At 41.6% G+C, this 24,570-nt stretch overlaps 1 protein-coding gene and 1 long non-coding RNA gene across 8 annotated transcripts in view; one reads left to right on the top strand and one right to left on the bottom strand.

Moving 5' to 3' along the window:
• FAM120C (family with sequence similarity 120 member C) overlaps nt 1-15,869 on the bottom strand; it is a 145,518-nt gene extending 129,649 nt beyond the window's left edge. For 5 of the 6 annotated variants that reach the window (XR_009735064.1, XR_009735065.1, XM_061410239.1 and 2 more), the window contains exon 1: nt 15,089-15,869. Coding sequence is in view for 4 of the 6 variants with exons in the window: in XM_061410239.1 (XP_061266223.1) it covers nt 15,089-15,778 (690 nt within the window). In the remaining 2 variants the exon portion in view is untranslated. The other variant, XM_061410241.1, reaches the window with a different exon arrangement.
• A 22-nt stretch (nt 15,870-15,891) lies between these two features.
• On the top strand, nt 15,892-21,801 carry LOC133243385 (uncharacterized). 2 transcript variants are annotated; one of them, XR_009735066.1, is made up of 3 exons: nt 15,892-16,082; nt 19,083-19,238; nt 21,222-21,801. It is a non-coding gene; the product is annotated as an uncharacterized LOC133243385 (long non-coding RNA). The 2 variants fall into 2 exon arrangements; XR_009735067.1 differs by lacking the exon at nt 15,892-16,082 and having other exon boundaries at nt 16,162-19,238.
• Nucleotides 21,802-24,570: the final 2,769 nt, after the last annotated feature.

The raw sequence follows: 24,570 nt of genomic DNA on the forward strand, positions 1-24,570 counted from the left end.
TACTTTTGAATTCCTATAAAATCATTATATGAGTCACTCATTTGGCACTGAGCTTACACATTTGCTTGTACTGGCAGTACTGTCCACTTAGCAAATGAACATATGCTAATGCTAAGTCACTTCAGTCGTGTCCGACTCTGTGTGACCCCATAGATGGCAGCCCACCAAGCTCCCCGTCCCTGGGATTCTACAGGCAAGAACACTGGAGTGCGTTGCCATTTCCTTCTCCAACGCATGAAAGTGAAAAGTGAAAGTCAAATCGCTCAGTCCTGTCCAACCCTCAGCGACCCCATGGACTGCAGCCCAGCAGGCTCCTCTGTCCATGGGATTTTCCAGGCAAGAGTACTGGAGTGGGGTGGCATTGCCTTCTCAAATGAACAGAAGTGCCCAATAAATCTTCTTCAAAATTTTATTGCATATTATCTGGCTAGAAAGTGTACAATTTGACACAAGAATGTACAAAAAGGAAACCATGTGAAACTGTGGAAACAGACTTTAAGCAATACAAATCCAGGACAGAATTTTATACACTATTTACTGTATATTTTGTTGTTGTTCACTCACCCGATCATGTCGGACTCTTTGCAACCCTATGGACTGCAGTATACCAGGATTCCCTATCTTTCACTATCTCTCAGAGTTTGCTCAAATGCATGTCCATTGAGTTGCTGATGTCATCCAACCACGTCATTCTCTGTCGACTCCTTCTCCTCCTGCCCTCCATCTTTCCCAGCATCAGGGCCTCTTCCAATGAGTGGGCTCATCGCATCAGGTGGCCAAAGAATTGGAGCTTCAGCTTCAGCATCACTCCTTCCAATAAATATTCAGGTTTGATTTCCTTTATGATTGATTGGTTTGATCTCCTTGCAGTCCAGGGAATTCTCAATAGCCTTTTCTAGCACCACAGTTCGAAAGAATCAATTCTTCGGCACCCTGCCTTCCTTATGGTCCAATTCTCACATCTTTAAACGACTACTGGAAAAACCATAGCTTTGACTAGATGTATGTTTGCTGACAAAGTGATATCTCTGCTTTTTAATATGCCTCTCAGGTTTGTTATAGCTTTTCTTCTAAGGAGCAAGCGTCTTTTAATTTCATGGCTACATACACCATCTGCAGTGATTTTGGAGCTCAAGAAAATAAAATCTGTCACTGTTTCAATTGTTGCTCCGTCTACTTGCCATTAAGTGATGGAACCGGATGCCATGATCTTCATTTTTTGAATGCTGAGTATTATGCCAGCTTTTTCACTCTCCTCTTTCATATTCATCAAGAGGCTCTTTAGTTCCTCTTCACTTTCTGTGGTGTCATCTGCATATCTGAGGTTACTGATATTTCTCCTGGCAATCTTCATTCCACCTTGTGCTTCATCCAGCCGAGCATTTCATGTGATGTACTCTGCATGTAAGTACATAATGTACTTTGCATATAGGTGAAATTAGTACAGTGACAACATACAGCCTTGACATACTCCTTTCCCAGGTTTGAACCAGTCCATTGTTTCATGTCTGGTTCTAACTGTTGCTTCTTGACCTGCGTACAGGTTTCTCAGGAGGCAGATAAGGTGGTCTGGTATTCCCATCTCTTGAAGAATTTTCCACAGTTTGTCGTGACCCACACAGTCAAAGGCTTAGCATATTCAATGAAGCAGATGTTTTGCAGGAATTCTCTTGCTTTTTCTATGATCAATGGATGTTGGCAATTTGATCTCTGGTTCCTCTGCCTTTTCTAAATCCAGCGTGCACATGTGAAAGTTTTCAGTTCACATACTGTTGAAGCCTAGCTTGAAGGATTTTGAGCATTACTTTGCTAGCATGTGAAATGAGTGCAATTGTGTGGTAGTTTGAACTTTCTTTGACATTGCCCTTCTTTGATATTGGAATGAAAACTGATCTTTTCCAGTCCTGTGGCCACTGCTCAGTTTTACCAATTTGCTGGCATACTGAGTGCAGCACTTTAACAGCATCATCTTTTAGGATTTGAAATAGCTCAGCTGGAATTCCACCACCTCCACTAGCTTTATTAATAGCGATGCTTCCTCAGGCCACTTGACTTCACACTCCAGGATGTCTGGCTCTAGATGAGTGACCACACCATTGGGGTTACCCAGGTAATTAATAGCTGTTTTGTATAGTTCTTCTGTGTATTCTTGCCACCTCCTCTTAATCTCTTCTGTTAGGCCCTTTTCGATTCTGTCTTTTACTGTGCCCATCTTTGCATGAAGCGTTCCCTTGGTATCTTCAATTTTCTTGAAGAGATCTGTAGTCTTTCCCAGTCTATTGTTTTCCTCTATTTGTTTGCATTGTTCACTTCAGAAGGCTTTCTTATCTCTCCTTGTTATTCTTTGCAACCCTGCATTCAGAGGGTATATCTTTCCCTTTCTCCTTTGCCTTTTGCTTGAACCCCATGAACAGTACTAATATCTAGACCAAAGAAAAATCATTTCACTTCTTTGCATCTGTTATTCAACTGTTAAATGGGCAGAAAAGCACATATTTTGAGAGCTTATGTGGATTAAACAAGATAAAAAGCACTTGCTATACAACCTGGTGCTCAAGAACAGAAGTAATTACTATTGTGGTAATTTTTCCTACCACTGGTGCATCTAGAAGAGTCACTAACATTTCAGGATGTGTCAATGACTGAGGATAACTAAATAGTCAGGAGGCAAGAAGACGGCAGAGGAGTAAGACAGGGAAATTGCCAGCCTTACCACTAATACATCAAAAACTCATCAAGATAAAGAGCAACGCCTACAAAGCAACTTCTAGGTGACAGCAGAAGACTCCAGGCCTCCAGGGGGATAGGTTAAGCTCCCTGGAATGAGGTAGGAGAGAGAACGGGAGACATAAAAAGGGAAAAGACAGAAAACTTCTGGATGGGAGCTTGTGCCCGAGGGAGGGAGGGAATCCTGAAGCAGGAAGAGTTCCTGTGTGCTGGGAACCTCCCTCACAGGCAGGCCCAAGGGGGAGATGCAGAATCTGGGAAAACTGGCAAAGCAAGGACTTAGAGGGCAGAAAACAGAAAAAGCTGCACTACTCAGCCCATAAACAACTCACGGACTCTGGCCCTGAGCAGATGGTGGGCTCAGGGAACTGAGAGAAGCCCACAGAAGTCCCCCAGTGAAGAGGGTGGGCCTGGGGTGACAAGCAAGGCGCAGCATACAAACCTCTCCAGTGCACACAACCCTTGCAGCTCAGAGGGCAGGCCTGGAGAGCCAAGACAAGTGCACACAAGACCTGCAACATAGAGAGCTGACTGATGAGACAAAACAAGTGCACACAAGCCCCGAGACCCAGACAGCGGGTCCAGGGAGCCGAGACAAGTGCACATAAGCCCCAGGATGCAGAGGGTGGTCCCAGGTTGCGGAAACAAGTGAACACAAGCCCTGAGACATAGAGGGTGGACCTGGTGAGCTGAGACAAGTGAACACAAGGAGCACAATGCAGAGTGTGGGCTCAGGGAGCCAAGACAAGTGTACACAAGCCCCACGAAGCAGAGGGTGACCTCAGGGGCCTGAGGGAAGCCCACACAGGTCTCTGCAAAGCAGAGTGCACAGTTTGGGAGCTGAGAAAAGATCCACATAAGACCCCATCTATCAAGCTTTGTCTTGCAGTGCAGTGCAGGGCAGGACTGGGGAACAGAAGCACCAGCAAAGATTCCACGGACAAGTAGGGGGCTGGCGGCAATGAAGATATGCTGAGAGGGCTTTGACACAGCTGTGGAAATAGATGTGTGTAACACTGCTAAAGCTAGACGGACTGCCCAAAGACATACCGAACCCAGACACCCCAAAACCTACTAGTGGAAACTGAATTGCCCTTCAGAGAGATGAGATATAGGTACATCAATGAGAACACAGGCACAAGCTCCCCCAACCAGGAAAGCATCACAGTACACTAATCCAGCCCCCATCCACTGGGGCAGAATCCACAGCCAAGAAGAACTATGACCTTGAAAACTTTTTTTTTCTTATAAATCACAGTTTATTCCACTTACATATTTCTACCTTCACATTAGCCTTTTGTGGTGGTGTGGAGTTTTCCTCTGTTTTTCCTGTAAACAAAAAACTCATTTTAAGATTTATTTTTCCTTTTTCAACCCTTTTTTAGGGGATTTCTTGGATTTTGTTTTTGCTATATTTGACTGCTTTTCTTATAGTTCCTTACCAGTTGTAGCTATTCCTGAATATGTATAAATCTTTCACATATGTCTATTTATCTTTGCTTTTCTATTTTTCTTTTCTCTTGTTTTTACCCTCTTTTCCACCCTTTCCTTTTCTTTTTTTCTTTTCCCTATTTTCCTTCATTTTCTTTTTTTCACCAAGTACATTAAATTCTTGAGCTCTCTTTGCTATATTCCCCAGTTGGCACTCTGCTCAGGCTCAGTTTTTCAGATTGAGCATTAGCTAGCTCTGGTTTTAATTGGTTGATATCATTTTTCGTTTCCCTTCTTCACGAAGTCAGTCTCCTGTACTCTTTTCTTTAGAATACTTTGCTTGTAACTTTATGTGTGGAAGTGTGTGTATATGTCCCAGTATTTCTGTAATTATCTGCTTGATCAGCTTGGTCTCCTCTGACTAGAACACAGGCAGACGTCACCCCTACAAAGAAGTCAACACAAACCACTCAACCAACCTTTCCCTCCAAGGGCAAAAACCAAGAGGAAGAAGGAATACAACTCCAAAGCCTGGGAAAAGGAGACCTCAAGTGGAGCAAGTTAGGAAAATAATGAAAAGACAGAGAAATACAGTACAAATGAAAGAACAAGGTAGAAACTTACAAGACCAAATACACAATGAGGAAATAAGCAATCTACCTGAAAGAGAATTCAGAATAATGACAGTAAAGATGCCCCAAAGACTTGAAAATAGAATGGAGAAAATGCAAGAAACAATTAACACAGTTAATACAATCACCAGGACATAGAAGAAATAAAGAATAAGCAAACAGAGATGAAAAACACAATTACTGAAATTAAAAATACTCTAGAAGGAATCAATAGCAAAATAACTGAGGCAGACTGGATAGGTGAGCTAGAAGACAGAAAGGTGGAAATAACTGCTGAAGATCAGAATAAAGAAAAAAGTATGAAAAGAATTGAGGATAGCCTCAGAGACATTTGGGACAATATTAAACACACCAACATTTGAGTTATAAGGGTCCCAGAGGAAGAAAAACAAAAAGAAAGGCACTGAGAAAATTTCTGAAGAAATTATAGTTAAAATCTTCCCCAACACAGGAAAGGAAATAATCAAGTCCAAGAAGCGCAGAGAATCCCTTACAGGATAAACCCAAGGAGAAAAACATTGAGACACATATTAATTAAGTTAACAGAGATTAAGCACAAAGAAAGAATACTAAAAGCATCAAGAGAAAAGCAACAAGTTAACATACAAGGGAAAACTGATATGATTAACAGTGGATCTTTCAGGAGAAATGTGGCAGGCCAAAAAGGAATGGCAAGATATATTTAAAGTACTGAAAGAAAGAAAAAAAATCTACAACTAAGATTATGATACCCAGCAAAGACCTCATTCAAAATTGATGGAGAAATCAAAAGCTTTACAGACAAACAAAAGTTAAGAGAATTTAGCACCACCAAACCAGCCTTACAACAAATACTAAAGAGAATTACATAGCCAGTGAACACAAGAGAAAGAAAAGACCTACAAAAACAAACCCAAAACAATTAAGAAAATGTCAATACATTCTCTTAATGTATTGACATACATTAAGGAACATACATATCACTAATTACCTTAAATGTAAACGTATTAAATGCACCAACCAAAAGATACAGACTGACAGAATGGATACAAAAACAAGATCCATATATATGTTGCCTACAAGAGACACACTTCAGACCTAGAGACATATACAGACTGAAAGTAAAAGGATAGAAAAAGATATTCCATGTGAATGGAAACCAAAAGAAAGCCAGAGTGGCAATCCTTATTTCAGACAAAATAGACTTCAAAATAAAGAATATTATAAGAGACAAAGACGGATACTACATAATGATCAAATGATTGATCCAAGAAGACGTAACAGTTGCAAATATTTATGTACCCAACATAGGAGAACCTCAACGCATAAGGCAAACACTAACACGCATAAGAGGGGAACTCAACAGTAACACAATAAGAGTAAGGGACTTCAACACACCGTTTACCAATGGACAGATCATCAAAACAGAGAATCAATAAAGAACAAACCTTAAATGAATCATTAGACCAAATGGACCTAATTGGTATCTTCAGGACTTTCCATGCAAATGCAGAGGAATACAATTTCTTCTCAAGTGCACATGGAACATTTTCCAGAATAGACCACATCTTGAGTCACAAGTCAAGCCTCAGGAAATTTAAGAAAACTGAAATTGTATCAAATGTCTTTCTCTGACCACAACAGTATGAGAATAGTTATCAACTACAGGGAAAAAACTGCCCAGAACACAAAATCATGGAGATTAAATAATACACTACTAAATAATGAAGAGGTTACTGAAGAAACAAGGGAAATAAAAAGATTTCTAGAAACATATGACAACAAAAATACAATGACCCAAAACCTATGGGGCTCAGAAAAAGTAGTTCGAAGAAAGAAGTTTACGGCAATACAATTCTACCTCAAGAACCAAGAAAAGCACTGAATAGACAACCTAACTACAACTAAAGCAGCTGGAAAAAGAAGAACAAAAAGTCCCCAAAGTCAGCAGAAGGAAAAAAATCATAAATATCAGAGCAGAAATAAATGAAAAAGAAATGAAGAAAACAATAGCAAAGATTAATAAAATTAAAGCTAGTTCTTTGAGATGATAAACAAAACTGACAAACCACTAGCCATATTCATCGAGAAAAAAATCAAACTAACAAAATTAGAGATGAAAAAGGAGAGGTTACAACAGACAAGACAGAAATACAAAGGATCATAACAGAATATTATGAACAAGTATATGCTAACAAAATGGACAACCAAGAGGAAATGGACATATTCTTAGAAAAGTTTAACTTCCCAAGGCTGAACCAGGAAGAAATAGAAATTATGAACAGGCCAATTACAAACGATGAAATCAAAACTGTGATAAAAAATCTCCCCAAAAGCAAAACACCAGGGCCAGATGGCTTCACAGGGGAATTCTATCAAGCATTTAGAGAAAAGCTAATGAATATTTTTCTGAAACTCTTTCAAAAAATTGCAGAGAAAGGAACACTTCCAAACTCATTCTACAAGGCCACAATCACCCTGATACCAAGAACAGGCAAAGACAACACAAAAAAAGCAAACTACAGGCAAATATCACTGATGAACAGAGATGCAAAAATCCTCAACAAAATTCTAGCAAACAGAATTCAACAAAAGGCTCAAACACCATGATCAAGCCAGGTTTATTACAGGGATGCAAGGATTCTTCAATATATGCAAATCATTCAATGTGATGCACCATATTAACAAACTGAAAGATAAAAACCATATGATCATCTCAATAGATGAAGAAAAAGCCTCTGACAAAATTCAGCAACCATTTATGATAAAAACATTTCAAAAAATCGGCATAGACAGAACCTGCCTCAACATAGAAAAGGCCATATATGATAAGCCCACAGGAAACACTTCTCAATGATGTAAAAATAAAAGCATTTCCTTTAACATCAGGAACAAGACAAGCGTGTCCACTCTCACCACTAGTATTCAACACAGTTTTGAGAGGTCCTAGTTATGGCAATTAGAGAAAAGAAATAAAAGGAATCCAGATCGGAAAAGAAGTAAAACTCTCACTGTTTGCAGATGACAATACATCAGTTCAGTTCAGTTGCTCAGTCGTGTCCAACTCTTTGCGACCCCATGAACCCCAGCATGCCAGGCCTCCCTGTCCATCACCAACTCCCGGAGTCCACCCAAACCCATGTCCATTGAATTGGTGATGCCATCCAACCATCTCATCCTCTGTCGTCCCCTTCTCCTCCTGCCCTCAATCTTTCCCAGCATCATCAGGGTCTTTTCAAATGAGTCAGCTCTTCGCATCAGGTGGCCAAAGTACTGGAGTTTCAGCTTCAACATCAGTTCTTCCAATGAACACCCAGGACTGATCTCCTTTAGGATGGACTGGTACTATAAATAAAAACCCTAAAGATACTATCAGAAAATCACTAGATCTAATCAGGGAATTTAGCAAAGTCAATACACAGAAATCACCTGCATTCCTATATACTAACAATGAAAAATCAGAAAGAGAAATTAAGGAATCAATCCCATTCACCATTGCAACAAGAACAAAAAATATCTAGGAATAAACCTACCTAAGGAAACAAAAGAACTGTATACAGAAAATTATGAGACACTGATGAAAAAAAATCAAGGATGACATAAACAGATCGTGAGACAGTCCATATTCCTAGGTAGGAAGAATCAGTATTGTGAAAATGACTATACTACCAAATGCAATCTACAGATTCAATGCAATCCCTATCAAATTACCAATGGCATTTTTTCACAGAACTAGAACAAAAAATTTCACAATTCATATGGAAACAGAAAAGACCCTGAATAGCCAAAGCAGTCTTGAGAAAGAAGAATGGAGCTGGAGGAATCAACCTTCCTGACTACAGATTATACTACAAAGCTACAGTCATCAAGACAGTATGGCACTGGCACAAAAACAGAAATAGGGACCAATGTAACAAGATAGAGAGTCCAGAGATAAAACCAGGCACCTATGGGTACCTTATTTTTGACAAAGGAGGCAAGAATAAAGAATGGGGCAAAGACAGCCTCTTCAGTATGTGGTACTAGGAAACCTGGACAGCTACATGCAAAAGAATGAAATTAGAACACTTCCTAACACCATACACAAAGATAAACTCAAAATGGATTAAAGACCTAAATGTAAGACCAGAACTATAAAACTCTTAGAGGAAAACAGGAAAAACACTTGATGACATAAATCAAAGCAAGATCCTCTATGACTCACCTCTTAGAGTAATGGAAATAAAACAAAAATAAACAAGTGGGACCTAATTAAACTTGAAAGCTTTTGCACAGCAAAGGAAACTACAAACATGGTGAGGTGAAAATACAACTCTCAGAATGGGAGAAAATAATAGCAAAGGAAACAACTGACAAAGAATTAATTTCCAAAATATACAAGCAGCTCATACAATTCAATGGCAGAACAAACAACCCAATCAAAAAGTGGGGGAAAAGACTTAAACAGACATTTTTCCAAGAAGACATACAGATGGCTAACAAACACATGAAAAGATGCTCAACATTGCTCATTATTAGAGACATGAAAATCAAAACTATACTGAGATACCACCTCACACCAGGCAGAATGGCCATCAAAAAGTCTACAAACAATAAACACTGGAGAGGGAGTGGAGAAAAGTGAACCCTCTTGCATTGCTGGTGGGAATGTAAACTGATACAGCCACTATGGAAGACGGTATGGAGATTCCTTAAACTAGGAATAAAACCTCCATATGACACAGCAATCTCAGTCCTAGGCATATACCCTGAGGAAACCAACACTGAAAAAGACACCTGTACCCCAATGTTCATTGCAGCACTATTTACAATAGCTAGAACATGGAAGCAATCTAGATATCAATTGACAGATGAATGGACGAGGAAGCTGTGGTACATATATACAATGAAATATTACTCAGCCTTAAAAGGAATGCATTTGAGTCCATTGTAATGAAGTGGACAAACCTAGAGCCTATTATACAGAGTGTAGTAAGAGGAAATATATATACCATATACTGACATATATACAGAGTCTAGAAAGATGGTACTTATGAATTTATTTTCATGGCAGCAGTGGAAAAACAGACATAGAGAACAGACCTTGGACATGGGGAGAGGGGAAGAAGGAGTGAGATGTATGGAGAGAATAACATGGAAACGTACAATACCATATGTAAAATAGACAGCCAATGGGAATTTTCTGTATGACTCAGGGAACTCAAACAGGGGCTCAAACTGTGACAATCTAGAAGGGTGGGATGGGGAGGGCGATGGGAGGGAGGGGACATGGTTTTACCTATGGCTGATTCTTGTTGATGTTTTACAGGAAACAACAAAATTCTGTAAAGCAATTATCCTTCAATTAAAAATAAAGTGGCAAAGAAAATAATAATCAGGAGCCACAGCAGCCACTGCTATACTGTATTCTAGAGAACAGAAGCACAAAATGGTGTATGCTCTTGGTCAGATTTCTCAAACTTTATTCATTTACTATCAACATGATTTCCGCAACATCCAAGTACTGTTGTTGTTTAGTCGCAAGGTCATGTCTCACTATTTTGCAACTCCATGGACTACAGCCCACCAGGCTCCTCTGTCCATGGCATGTGCCAGGCAAGAATACTGGAGTGGCTAGGCATTTTCTTCTCCAGGGGATCTTCCTGACCCATAGATCAAACCCACATCTTCTGCATTAGCAGGTGGATTCTTTACCACTAAGCCACCAGGGAAGCCCCTCCAAGTACTATATCCAAGTGCTGTACCTTAATACTTTTATTTAAATCAACTTACTTTTAAAAAATTGGCCTCATTCTAAAGAGTTATACCTATGAAACTACGGGTTTCATGTGTTCTATTTTTTTGTAATATATATATACTAACCATTAAAACAAAGTATTCGTACCATTAACCACACTACATCACCTTTGAAACCACATTCTAAAACTGCTTTATGGTTGCTCTGAGACCCTTGGGAAGAGATTAGGTAGCGATTTGTGGTTTTACTTAATTTTTGTGCTACTGGCAATGATCACGTACAAAGGTTTGCAGAACATACAATTGAAACCAACCAAATAACAAAAATTCATCCCAGTAAAATATAACACTGAATATTTTCAAGGGAAGTCCTAAATTGTTTAAACCTAAACAGACAATCTGGCAATTTATCTTTTATTTAATCCCTCTATTTTCTCTATCACAAATGAAAGTCAGATTGGGAATAAAGGCTGAACTTGTGACCTAGACTCAAGAACAGAACCAAGGGAAGGAGAAATACACTAGTGGGTTTTGGACTGAATCACTAGCATTTCAGTCAAAAGAAATGGAAAGCATGCAAATCATTCAAGTGAAAAACTGTTATCTTCAAGACAGTGAAACACCCCCCCTGAAAATGCAAACCACAATCAGTTATTAACCAACACCTTTCAAGTCTGTGTTAGAAACCAAGAAGTTCTCCATCACTCCGACAACAACCACTGACCAGAGCAAGGAGAGAAAACTTCAGTCACTGATTACATCTACAGATACTTTATAGATGCAGTTTGGAGCCAGTCTTAAATCCACCATATTAAGAGCCACACTACACACTTTTAAAAAGTCATTCCTACAATGCATTCTATTAAGATCACTAACCTCTTCATTTCATCTCAGATATGCAGATGACACCACTCTTATGGCAGAAAGTGAAGAGGAACTAAAGAGCCTCTTGATGAAAGTGAAAGAGGAGAGTGAAAAAGTTGGCTTAAAGATAATGGCATCTGGTCCCATCACTTCATGGGAAATAGAGAAACAGTGGAAGCAGTGGCAGACTTTATTTTTTGGGCTCCAAAACCACTGCAGATGGTGATTGCAGCCATGAAATTGAAAGACACTCACTCCTTGGAAGGAAAGTTAAAACTAGATAGCACATTAAAAAGCAGAGACATTACTTTGTCAACAAAGGTCCGTCTAGTCAAGGCTATGGTTTTCCCAGTGGTCATGTATGGATGTGAGAGTTGGACTGTGTCGAAAGCTGAGCGCCGAAGAATTGAGGCTTTTGAATGTTGATGTTGGAGAAGACTCTTGAGAGTCCCTTGGACCGCAAGGAGATCCAACCAGTCCATCCTAAAGGAGATCAGTCCTGGGTGTTCATTGGAAGGACTGATGCTGAAGCTGAAACTGAAGCTGAAACTCCAATACTTTGACCACCTCATGCGAAGAGTTGACTCAATGGAAAAGACCCTGATGCTGGGAGCGACTGGGGGCAGGAGGAGAAGGGGACGACAGAGGATGAGATGGGTGGATGGCATCACTGACTCAATGGACGTGAGTTTGGGTAAACTCTGGGAGTTGGTGATGGACAGGGAGGCCTGGTGTGCTGCGATTCATGGGGTCACAAAGAGTCGGACACGACTGAGCAACTGAACTGAACTGAACCTCTTCATTGAAGGAAAAAAAGATATCCTGCACCTAAAATAAACAAGTTATTATGGAGACTATGAAAAGATCAAAGAGTTGTTTATAATCTAGCATGGGAAACAAGACATATTTTGCAAACAGTAGTGCTTATGACTACTGAGAAATTTTTCCCCCAACATTTTGTTACAAAAAACTTTAAACATATAGCAAAGTTCAAACAATTTCATAGTGAACATTAAACTAATCACGACTGAGACTTTACCATGTTTACTACATTTGCTTTGCAAAAAAAAAAAAAAAAGTGAAAATGAAGTCGCTCAGTCGTGTCCAACTCTTTGCGACCCCATGGACTGTAGCCTATCAGGCTCCTCCATCCATGGGATTCTCCAGGCAAGAGTACTGGAGTACCTGCCATTTCCTTCTCCAGATCTTCCCAACCCAGGGATTGAACCCGGGTCTCCCGCATTGTAGGCAGACGCTTTACCATCTAAGCCACCAGGGAATCCATCTATCCAATCCAAGATATATTTTTTATGAACTGCTGGGATTTTAAAAGTGAGCCTATGTGTATTGAAGAATCTTAGTAGGTCATTTTAGGGTTGCCTCTCAAAAATGTTTGCTGATGATATGCATGAACAAAGAAGTTGGGAAACCACAAACCCAGTGTTCAACTACCCTGCCAACCTCTAATCAAAATCTATTCAGAGCTCAAAGGCCATTTTATGTCTCCACATCTGTGTCCACTCTCTGAACCACCCTTTCCAGACCTCTTCAAGGCTCAGTACCAATCTGTGAAACCTCCCTCAATTTTCACTCTCAACCAGAATTAACCAATACTCCCTACAGGGACCATATTTTTCAATCATGAGCAATTAGCTCACAGTATCTGCAACTTTGTTTTCAGCTTGTCTCGTTTACTAAAATCTAACCTTCTTGAGGGTAGTGATCCCCTGACCTCACTCTGAATCCTCAGCAATCAACATATTACTAGCCTATAGGTACTCAACAAATAACAACAAACAGCCCCAAACCTGTCTTTACCCAGAAGCCAGAGAAGATTTTAGTCCAATATGGAAATGATTTAATCTGGCACTTTAGAAGGCTTCATCTTAGAGCACTGTTGCTAAGAGCATGAGCTTTGGAGCCAGATCACCTGGGCATGTATCCTAGCTCTGCCATTTATTGCCAGGTGACTCTGGGCAAGTTCCTAAACCTCCTGTTCCTCAGTTCCCTAGTTTGAAAAACGATAATACTGTTTCACAGGTTATTGTGAGGATCAAATGATATAATTTTCATTTGATAAAGCACCCAGATTAGCAGCTGGCACACAGTGAGCATTCCATCAACCTTAGTCACTGTTGACAGCAACCAAGTTAATGACAATGAGGTAAAAAGTCCTTAAAGATGGAGTGGTAGCAGTGAAAACAAACTGGAAAGAATGGCCATGAATGGGCAAACTACTGAAAAAATGCCCCGTCAGGAAGGCAAGCAAATGGAGTCTGATATATATATTTCTTCCACTTTGTATTGAGATAGCTTATGATTGAATTAAAAAAAAAATTATTAAAAACAGCTATAATCTACCCAGCCTAGGCACGTATTAGATGCTGAGCACAAGAAGTCTAGCATGACTAGACTTCAGCCAAAAGCTGTATGACCACTGCAAGTTTCTTTACGTGGGTCTTTCAATGTCTCAGCTGAGATTTTCCCCTCCTCATTACTCCACCCAGCACCATTTCCTTAGTTTATGATTCCAGTTCCATGTCGTCTTCTGACTGTGTGTACATCCTCAAGAGCCTTGGTTGGGGAATAGGTTTGTGGTTCTGTCCTACTCAACCCTGTACTACTTTTTTTTTTCCTGCCCAACTCCTTTAATTCTCAAGCCTTGCTATTCCCTACACGTAGGAACTTGAAACTTAAGAGTATGGGAAAGAAACAAAGCAACAGCAGTTGTACCAAGAACTGGGGGGTGCTGCCAAGCTGTTCTCCAGGCCCCTCCATATGCAGTGACCCAATGCAGAGATTAGACTGGCCCCCATGAGGCCTCACATGCTTGATATTCCCATTTGCTTCTGCTCACTTTCTTTCTCTCCTTTAAAGAAGCCTCTTCCCAAGCCTGCAAGTAATTCAAATCCAATTCATTCTTAAAAGATCCAGGTGAGGTCCAACTTCAAGAAAGCCTCCTCTGAGCATTTTAGCCCAAATATTGCCCCCCAACACACATACACCAAACAAGTACTATACTTACAATCTTTACCATAAAGCGTAATCACATAACACATTTATATCATTGAATAAATGTTTCATGTGTATATTCTGATTTTCCAAGGGCAGGAACCATGTCTCACATGTCTTTTAAACACCTTACTCTTAGTGGGTTAATACTTGTTGAAAAGTGAACCAGTCGGTTTGTTTGTTTGTTTAGGCTAAGGAAGGATGAGATAGAAACAGGTTGAAATGAAAATGGTTGAATGGACAGATGGGTGCAAAAGAAGCAATGGTTCAAAATTCGGGGAAAAGTTGTAGAAGAAAGGTGTTCAATTAACATGTTTAACTGATCTGCTGCAGGGTTGGAAAGAGAAACAGAAGGATGTCAACTGTAAAATTTGAAAAGGGCATTTCAGCCTGAGGCAGAAAACAGCAGGAGAAAGATGGAGCTACAAAAGAAATTCTGCTAAAATCCAGAGACAGGCCAACTGGGTAAAGGGGGTTATTGGGACGACATGGGCAGAGAGATGTGGTTATGCAGGTGAGCGAATCAGTAGGGGGTGGTATGAAGGGTTGGGTAGATGGATAAAATGATCAAGGGTGCTTAGGCAAGTGGGTTAGCTGACTGGGCGGTGAGTGGGTAAATGGGAGAAAGGTAAGTGGGTGGGTGGTTAGGTGTTTAGTTGAGGGAATAGGTGTGGGGCGAGTTACTTAAGATCCGGCCCCTCCCTCACCTTGACCCGGAAGCGGATGAGTGCTAGCCTCACGCAGTGGCTCAGGCAGGCCGGTGGCAGGAACCAGGCCCGAGGAGGAGGGGTGCCCTTGTTGCCCACGTGTCCCACGATCAGTTGCGCTGTCTGCCGCTCGGCCTGGCACCGACGGCCCCATTCGGCCAGCCGGTCCTTACCCAAGCCCCCGGGGAACATGACCACCAGCTCCAGGCCGTCGCCGCCGGGATAGGCACAAGCCTGACAGAGCGCTGACAAGTAGCCCAGCATGGCGTTCCATTGGCCGCCACACACCCAATCCGTCTGGTAGCCGCCATAAAGCCGCGGCAGCGCTGAGCCCGCGTCCACAAGCACCCGGGCCCCGGGCAGCGGAGGGGGCGGCGGCGGCGGCGGATGCAGGCCGGGGTGCGCCTGGCCGTGATGGTGGAAGTGGTGAGCGGGGTGATGGTGCCGAGTAGGCCCCGCGCCCCCGGAGTAGGCGCCCAAGGCGGCGGGCGGGAATGGCGGTTGCTGAGGCGCAGAGCCCCTGGCGGCGCGTGGAGCCCCGGGCGCTAGGGCTGCCGTAGGCGGCAGTTGGCGATGCTGGTGCTGCTGCTGCTGGCGCGAGACCGTGCGCGCGAGTTTGAGGAGGTCCACGGGCACCACGGCCCCAGGACAGCGCTTCTCCAGGAACTCTTGGAAGCCCTGGACGCCCATGCTTCGTCGGTGGGCAGATGAGACGGCGGCTGCGCGAGCAAGCTAGGCGGCGATCTGGGCGCGAAGCTGGGGGCGGGCGCGTGCGCACTCCACGGGGGGCGAGGGGGCGGGGAAAGGATTCCCGAGGGGAGGGTGAGCTAGAGAGGGAACGAGGGCGGGGTGAAGAGGAGACAGCTGACTGGATTTGGGAGGAGAGAAGGGGAGAGGCCGACCGGACTCAGGAGAGGCTGGGAGGATAAAATCGATGACAGGCTCTAGTCACTTTTGTATCCCTCTGCCGCCGCTCTTCACCGCTTCAAAAGGGGTAAAGCCTTTTCCTGCCACCTCCGGGAGCCATATTGCCTCTTCTCTGTGGGACACGCTTTCCAGTCGGAGGCGGGGGTGGGGGAGTAGCGGGGGCGGGGCAGGGAAGCGGGGCATCCTGGGAGTTGTATTCTCTTCTAAGGCTTCAGGATAAAGAGTTGGAACTAAATTACCACCTTCGTCTACCCTTGTATTCACTAGGTATCAAGGGGCGGGGCGTGATAGGCATTTAGGATTTGCACTCCAACTCTACATCCACCGAGTTGCTTCAGGCTGTTCATCGCCTTTCCCAGGAAAAGGAGTTTGGGGGGTAGTGATGCATCATGGGAAAGGAAGTAAAGTGGATTATTATAATTCACCTTAAGTATTATAAGATTCCCACGAAGGAAGAATTTTCCTTTGGGGGGAAGGAATAACGTGGGTAGCACATTATTGAAAAGGACACATATGAAAGGTAAAAGTGATCACCACCACCATTTCTGTGAGACCTTGATGCTGGGAAAGATTGAAGGCAGGAGAAGGGGAGGACAGAGGATGAGATGGTTGGATGGCATCACCGACTTCAATGGACATGAATTTGAGCAAACTCTGGGAAATAGTAAAAGGGAAGCCTTGCGTGCTGCAGTCCATGGGGTTGCAAAGATTCGGACATGACTGAGCCACTGGATAACAATAACAATATAATCTTAGGTTGTAAAATAACCTTAGTTCTGTAATAAGCCACATAACTTTTTAGCTAAGGTAATTCTTTGAGGAAGAGTTTTTTGGCCCCAGTTTATGAATAGTGAGATTTATATTATTTATTTGCCCAAGGTAATGCAGAGACAAAGTGAAATGGGATATCCAATGTACTCGGGATCTCTTTGTTTAGGGAGATGAGCATCAACACAAATTAAACTACAAGTTGTACCCTTCTGGTACTCTTTGAGCTACAATGTCATATAGTTAGGACATTTATTTGCAACCACTATGAATTAATTTGTTGGGGAGCTCTTGAGAAAATAGCAGTAAGGGCTCCAATTCCAGACATAATGAAGGAAGGGTCTGAGAGTGGACTCTTGTTTAACACTTGGAAATGAATTGTCTGAGGAGACATGTGCTGACAGAGCAAGAGGCTTTATCAGGAAAGGGCACCAGAGCAGAGAACAATAGGGTAAGGGAACCCAGGAGAAGTGCTCTGCCACGTAGCTCGCAGCCTTGGAGTTTATGGTGATGGGGTTAGTTTCCAGTTTGTCTCTGGCCAATCATTCTGACTCTGGGCTCTTACTGGTGTTGTGTGAATTGCTCAGCCAAGATGGAGTGCAGTTAGGATTCTGGGAGGTTGGTAGGACATATGGACTGGCATCTTCTCTTTTTGACCTTTCCTGAATTCTTCTGGTTGGTGGTAGCTTGTTAGTTTCATGGTCCTTACCAGGAATCTCCTGTTGTTAAGATAACTCATGCAAGTGGCTACTATCTTGCCTGGCTAGGGCAGGCGGTTTCAGTTTTTCCCCTAACAGTACAGAATCATCTTTTGAAAAAACTATTTTTAGCATTCTCCTTGGTTGATTATGATATTGTGCCAGTCTTCTGGCTGGCTGACTGGCTTTTAGAGCCCACTGTTTCAATAGGAGGAGGGTAGCAAAGAAGATTAATTCTGTTCTGTGAGTAGTAGTCAGATCTGTCTTGGAATTTAATACAAGGCAGGAGATAAAAGCAGGCTAAATAAGAACACAAAAGTGCAGAACCCAAGAGTAGTCCAGGTGAAATGAAGTCTGAGACTAGTGTGAGTGCATGCTACATTGCTTCAGTTGTGTTTGACTCTTTGTGACCCTATGGACTCTAGCCTGCCAGGCTCCTCTGTCCATGGGATTCTCCAGGCAAGAACACTGGAGTGGGTTCCTGTGCCTGCCTCCAGGAGATCTTCCCGACCCAGGGATGGAACTCACGTTTCCTGCCATTGGAAGGCGGGTTCTTTACCAATAGTGCCACCTGGGAAGCCCAAGAAAAGTGTGACAGTGTTAATCACTCAGTCGTGTCTGACTCTTTGCAGCCCCGTGGACAAGTAGCCCATTGAGAAAAGTGTATGGGGATGCAAAAGCTGAAAAAGCATCAAACTCCATAAAGAAAGTCATCATAAAAGACTAATGGAGATAGAACAAGCCAGATTGGCAAAGAATAAGTAGATATTGAAGCAATGCACATAAATAACTCTTGAGAAAACAAGCAGTGAAAGAGAGAATAGTGCCTTGAAAGGATGGCGGATGGAAAGAATAGAGGTTTTTCTAGTATAATGGATACCTAAATGATTGTTTACTCAGCCCTCCTTTCCTAAGAATTAACCCTCTCCCCATTTACAGTTATAACAAAAACTGTCATGTTAACCATAACCATAGCTGACTGGGTCAAAGGCAGATAATGAATTCAGGCTGGGTCGATCAGAATCTCATTCTAGAAATTTGAAACTGGACCAAAGAGACCAGTTTTTCTTGAAATTTAAATCTTGGACACTATCAGCAGTCAATTTTCCCATTAGATGAACAAAAGTAAAAGATGCTGGTCTGAAGGAAGGGAAGAAAGATGCAGACTCAGAAAAGAGATGGGAAATAGGAAGCCTTCATCATGTTTAAGTCCCAGGTTTTAGATCATTCTTTAGATATTCTTGTCCTTGGTTTCTCTGAAGCAGTCTCATACCCTTACTATTTTTAAGGTAGAATTGAATTAGAAACTACTCATGACCAAAAAATATTAATTCAAGAACTGGTACCAGAAATGGGGTATGTCAAATTACAAACCCTAAACTGTAGGACTGGCAGAGATTGGAGATCTCTCGTATCATTAATTGGAAGTTTGCATTCTGTTATTTGGCAATGAAATAGTTGCTTATTGCTCTTGACACTCAAAAACAGCAGCCCTTCTGCATATATCAAGAGTTTGGCAACTGTTGACGGTCAGATATTCATCGGCTTTGCTGACTTATAGTAGTAGAACTCTGTCTCACTTCAAATATTTCACTAATTAGGAAACTGGCATCCAGGCAGTTGGAATGAGGTTATTTATATAAGCAGATTCTTTACCATCTAAGCCACCAAGGAAGCCATCTATATAAGTCAAAGCCCCCAAATGTGAAGATCTCTTCCTCTGTACATGCATTCAGCTGAAATACAAGAGAAAGTGGGTAAGTGTAACATTCCCAGAGCAGGTCAAAAAAGAGAAGCGTCACGTCCTTTAAATCAGCCTACTGTTTTCTATCTGTGCTCTGAACTGGACACCTTGAGCAGAATGCCAGGGAGAAGGACGCAAGTCCTTAGGTACAGATATAAGAAAAAGAGCTGCAACAGAATGAGTCAGGTTACTCTGTTTAGCAAATCTAAAGATTCAAAGTGCATAAGTTGATTAGATTCTTGGCACTTATTAGCATTGTGAGTCCCCTCAAATGAAATCAACAAGCAGTCCTGTGAGGTTTTGAAGATGAAAATCATATTTAGTGAACAGCGACCATGAGCCAGCAGTGATTCTCAAAGTATGGTACATGGACTAGCACATCTGCACCTAGGATCTGTTAGATATGTAAGTTCTTGGGCCTCATTCCAGACCTCCTGAATCAGAAACTCTTGGGGGTGAGGCCAGTAATCTGTGGTTTGTGTCTGTGTGCTCAGTTGCTTCAGCTGTGTCTCAACTCTTTGCAACCCATGGACTGTAGTCTGCCAGGCTCTTCTGTCCATGGCATTTTCCTGGCAAGAATACTGGAGTGGGTTGCCATGCCCTCCTCCAGGGGATCTTCCTGACGCAGGGATCGATCCTCTGTGGCCTGTTTTGCAGGTGGATTCTTTACCTGCTGAGCCATTGGGGAAGGCCAATCTGTGATTTAAGTGGTGTCAAAGATAAACAAAGGCTGACATTAGTTAAAGCAGTGAGAACAGATTTTATTCAGTTACTGACAGTAGGGGAAAGAGCAGAGCTCCATTCCATTTGTGCAGAGGTGACAGCATTTTAAAGGGAGAAGGAGGGAGGAGGAGTGAGGCGGGGCTCAAGTAGAAGCAGGAAAGGGAAAAATTACAAAGGGCTGGCCAGTGTAAATGCAATTAGGCTAGCTGTGTCTGCTCATTGGCAATTATTGAAGTCAGTATTATATCCTCCCACAGTTCCTGAGAGACAGAGGCCCTAGCCTTCATAATGATTACATTTCAAAGGATTGGTCCTTGAGACACACACACAGGGGAAGAATTCATAATTGTAAGCCCTTTTTGGTAAACACTCTTAAGAAAGAGAGGTCAGGAGTCTATTGTCAGATGTCAGCTAGAACAAGCTACACATTCTTTTTACAGCCCCAAGCTTTTCCAGATGAAAACTGGGTCATCCCAGAGACTCTGACACGTTAACATATTAGAACATGTTAGAACCAGACATGGAACAACAGACTGGTTCCAAATTGGGAAAGGAGTATGTCAAGGCTGTATACTGTCACCCTGCTTATTTAACCTATATGCAGAGCTCATCATGTGGAATACCGGGCCGGATGAAGCACAAGCTAGACTCAAGATTGCCAGGAGAAATATAAATAACCTCAGATATGCAGATGATACCACCCTTATGGCAGAAAGTGAAGAAGAATTGAAGAGCCTCTTGATGAAAGTGAAAGAGGAGAGTGAAAAAGTTGGCTTAAAACTCAACATTCAAATAACTAAGATGATGGCATCTGTTCCCATCACTTCATGGCAAATAGATGGGGAAACAATGGAAACAGCAACAGACTTTATTTTCTTGGGTTGCAAAATCTCTGCAGATGGTGACTGTAGCCATGAAATTAAAAGATGCTTGCTCCTTGGAAGAAAAGCTATGACCAACCCAGACAGCATATTAAAAAGCAGAGACATTACTTTGCCAACAAAGGTCCGTCTAGTCAAGGCTATGGTTTTTCCAGAAGTCATATATGGATGTGAGACTTGGACCATAAAGCTGAGCACTGATGAACTGATGCTTTTGAACTGTGGTGGTGGAGAAGACTCTTGAGAGTCCCTTGGACTGCAAGGAGAGAGGAGAAGGAGATGACAGAGGATGAGTGGTTGAGACTGGTAAAACAAGAAGGACCATCAGTATAACTGACTCTCATAAGTTTTTCTACACCTGTAATTTATTTCCTTCCTTCTTTCCTATCCAGGTGGAATGGTGTATACTCGGACCGGTGACTGGATAAAGGTGTGCCCCTTTGCTTTCCTAATAGGAAACTTTGTGGTTAATCTAAATATTTCTCTATTATTGCATGTTAGATCTATTGGTGGCAGTCAAGTTATAAAGAGGTTGCAGGATCCACATTTAGATTGCACTGAACTAGATGAAGAAGGAGCATGTCCATGCCATGTTGTTGCTCTGGATGCAGTAGCTGCATGTGATTGGCAGTTGTCCATAGATTGTTAGGTGTGGGCATTTTGGAATTGTAGATATGGGGGAAATGGCATATGTGTTTATAGGGCAATCAAAAGGAGGACTGTATGTAAACATCTATTTTGTCTCTTCTATACCCCTCTGCTACCCTTTTCTCTACCTTACTCTCATGGTTGCATCAGAAGCCATTCTTTATGTACCTTCCCAGAGAATTTGGGATTGAGCTGGAGGAGGAAAGATGATAAATCCTGGCTGCATTTCAGCACCTAATTTATTTGTTCCTAAGGGCCATCTGCATTATCCTTGTGTTTTGTCAGATACCAGCAACTTTATAATAAATTCCTCTTTTTGTTTAAGCTTGTTCAAATTGGGTTTCTGTTACTTAAAAACACGAAACATATAGCACAAGAGAAACTTTATGCTAAATATAGGCCATAGAGAGAGTACAGTAAACAGAGGCCAAAGCCCTGAAAATAAAAAGGGACAGTGAATGTCACAGAATAGTGGTTAGAGTGTGTGCTTTGGAGCTGAGATCTGGGCTCCAAAACCTGTTCAACCCCTTACGTGCTATATAACATCAACAAGTTATTTAACCTCTTGAGCCCTTAATGTATCTGTGAAACATAGACTCATTAAGTTTTCAGCAGATTTATTTGGTACATACTATGTGCCAGGAATAACACTTTAGTTAAGTTAGTGTTAGTCACTCAGTCGTGTCTGACTCTTTGTGACCCCTGGACTTTAGCCCACCAGGCTCTTCTGTCCATGGAATTCTCCAGGCAAGAATACTGAAGTCAGTTGCTATTTCCTTCTCCAGGGGACCTTCCCGACCCAGGGATTGAACCCGGGTCTCCCACACTGTAGGCAGATTCTTTACCATCTGAGCCATGAGGGAAGCCCACTATGTGCCAGGAATAACACTAGGCTGGGAGTAAAGAGTTCTCAAGACAGTCAAGGAGCTTACAAAGGAGATGTTAATGATACTTACCTCAGAAGCTTGTGAAGATTTAATGATATAATAAAGTGTTTGGCACAGTAAGCACCTAACAAATCTTAATCATTAAAGTGAAAGGTAGAGAGAAGCATAAAGAGGTTGCATGGAGAGGTCACATTGGATTAAATCTTATTATCTTCCACCTAAGTAGTTGACTAGCTGTTTAGTTTCTGTAAGGGCCCCACTTAGCCTTCTTTATTACCCAAATCTTTGGGGCTGTTTGAGAGGCTGTAAGCTTATAATGGTAATAGGAAATAATTCATTAGAAGGTCTAATGAGGCTTCTGTTTCTTAAACCAGCAATAATAGCAGGGAGGTCATTTGCTTAGTAAAGAAAACAATGACTGTGGTTCTCAACTCTAGTTAGGTTAATATGATACTAATATATTATCTGGGGAGCTTTTTAAAACAATACTAAATAGAGGGATGGGGCCCAGACACTATTTTTCTTTTACATTCTGGTAAAATACAACACAAAATTTACCATCTTAACCATTAAAAAAAATTAATTTATTTCTCTTAATTGGAGGCTAATTACTTCACAATATTGTAGTGGTTTTTGCCATACAGTTCAGTAGTGTTAAGTATATTCACTTTGTTGTGCAACCAAGGCACTAATTTTTAAAAATACCTCCTGGGTGATTTTAATATGCAAACAGGGATAAGAACCTCTGAGCTGGAATGGAGAAATCTTACAAATACTGGTTAAATTCCTGAGTCTATTTCCTCATTTGTAACATGCATGTGAGCTAGTCTTTTCTAATTCTTCATCTATTTATCCCAAAGTCCTCTTCCTATTCAGACTATCATCTATGCTGTACTTCATTTGTGTCTTGAGCTCCTGTCTTAAGACCCACCTTCTGTATTTCTTCAACTCCTACTACTTGAGCTCCTCCTAAATTCTTTAGTCACAGACTTAATTATGTCATCTCATTCTTTTATATAATGCTCATTAATGATGGCACATTTTAAATGGGTTTTATGGTGTTTTATCCCCCAACTTAAATATTTTCATCTCTGAACCTCACTTTACATCATCTATCATTGCAGCCAATACTCAATCGTTCCCCAGCCGACTTCCTGTTGACTTGCAGATTGGGTTCAGCTTTGTTACATCTCTATGACTGTTTCCTCTTCTCTTTAGTGATATGTAAGGTCCCTTCAGGAGTTGTTACTGTTATATGAGCAAACCTACTATGTGCCAGGCACAGTGCTAAGCCCTTTATGTTTTTTTTTTTTTAACTTAGTCTCAAAATACTACCACTGAAGTATTTTTACAGATAAGGAAATTGAAGCTAATAAGTAATTTTCTTAAGTTCACAAAGCTAGAATACAAATCCAGGTCTTCTGGACTCCAAAAGGCATCTGTATTAACTATAATCTGAACCAGGGCCCATTTCTAAACCAGCCTGATTTCCCAAGTGCAAGTTCGTTGTGAAGGTCACTAGAGATGTCTAACAATAAGCACACTTAGCAAATTTGGGACATATCTCATTTAATAGTCAAAACCACCTCATTTTACAAATGAGAAAACAGAGGTTTGAGAGGTCTGTAAATCAAAAAACCTGTGCTTGTTCCATTGTGTATCCTCCCTTTGTTGTTGTTTAGTTGCTAAGTTGTGTCTGACTCTTTTGTGACCCTAGGGACTGTGGCCTGCCATGCTCCTCTGTCCATGGGATTTCCCAGGCAAGAATACTGGAGTGGGTTGCCATTTCCTTTCTCCAGATCTTCCCTTTAGGGATCACCTAAGAGTGAATACCTTGGAGTCAATGAATCATTAAATCAAGGTAATAGATTTTTAAAAACATTTTAAGAATCCTCATCTAATCTTGAATATTTCTAATAGAGCCTTTATTCTGCCTCCAGGGCTATTTGCATAAATATATTCATGAGTCTTCTACCTAAATTATCAAATGAACAAGGGATATGACCTCATTTGACAGTTTCCCAAGTCACTGTAGTGTGGTAAATGAAAGATGTGCAAGGGAGATTTCCAAATGCACTTTTTTTCCCTGAAGGTGGACCATAAACACTATCAATACAAATGGAAATACCCCATCATAAGTTTGTGCAAAGAGCACATTTTGAATCATTGCTTGTATCATAAACATATACATCTAATCCTGAAATTA

Source organism: Bos javanicus, chromosome X (genome assembly GCF_032452875.1).
Source record: "Bos javanicus breed banteng chromosome X, ARS-OSU_banteng_1.0, whole genome shotgun sequence".
NCBI classification, from domain to species: domain Eukaryota; kingdom Metazoa; phylum Chordata; class Mammalia; order Artiodactyla; family Bovidae; genus Bos; species Bos javanicus.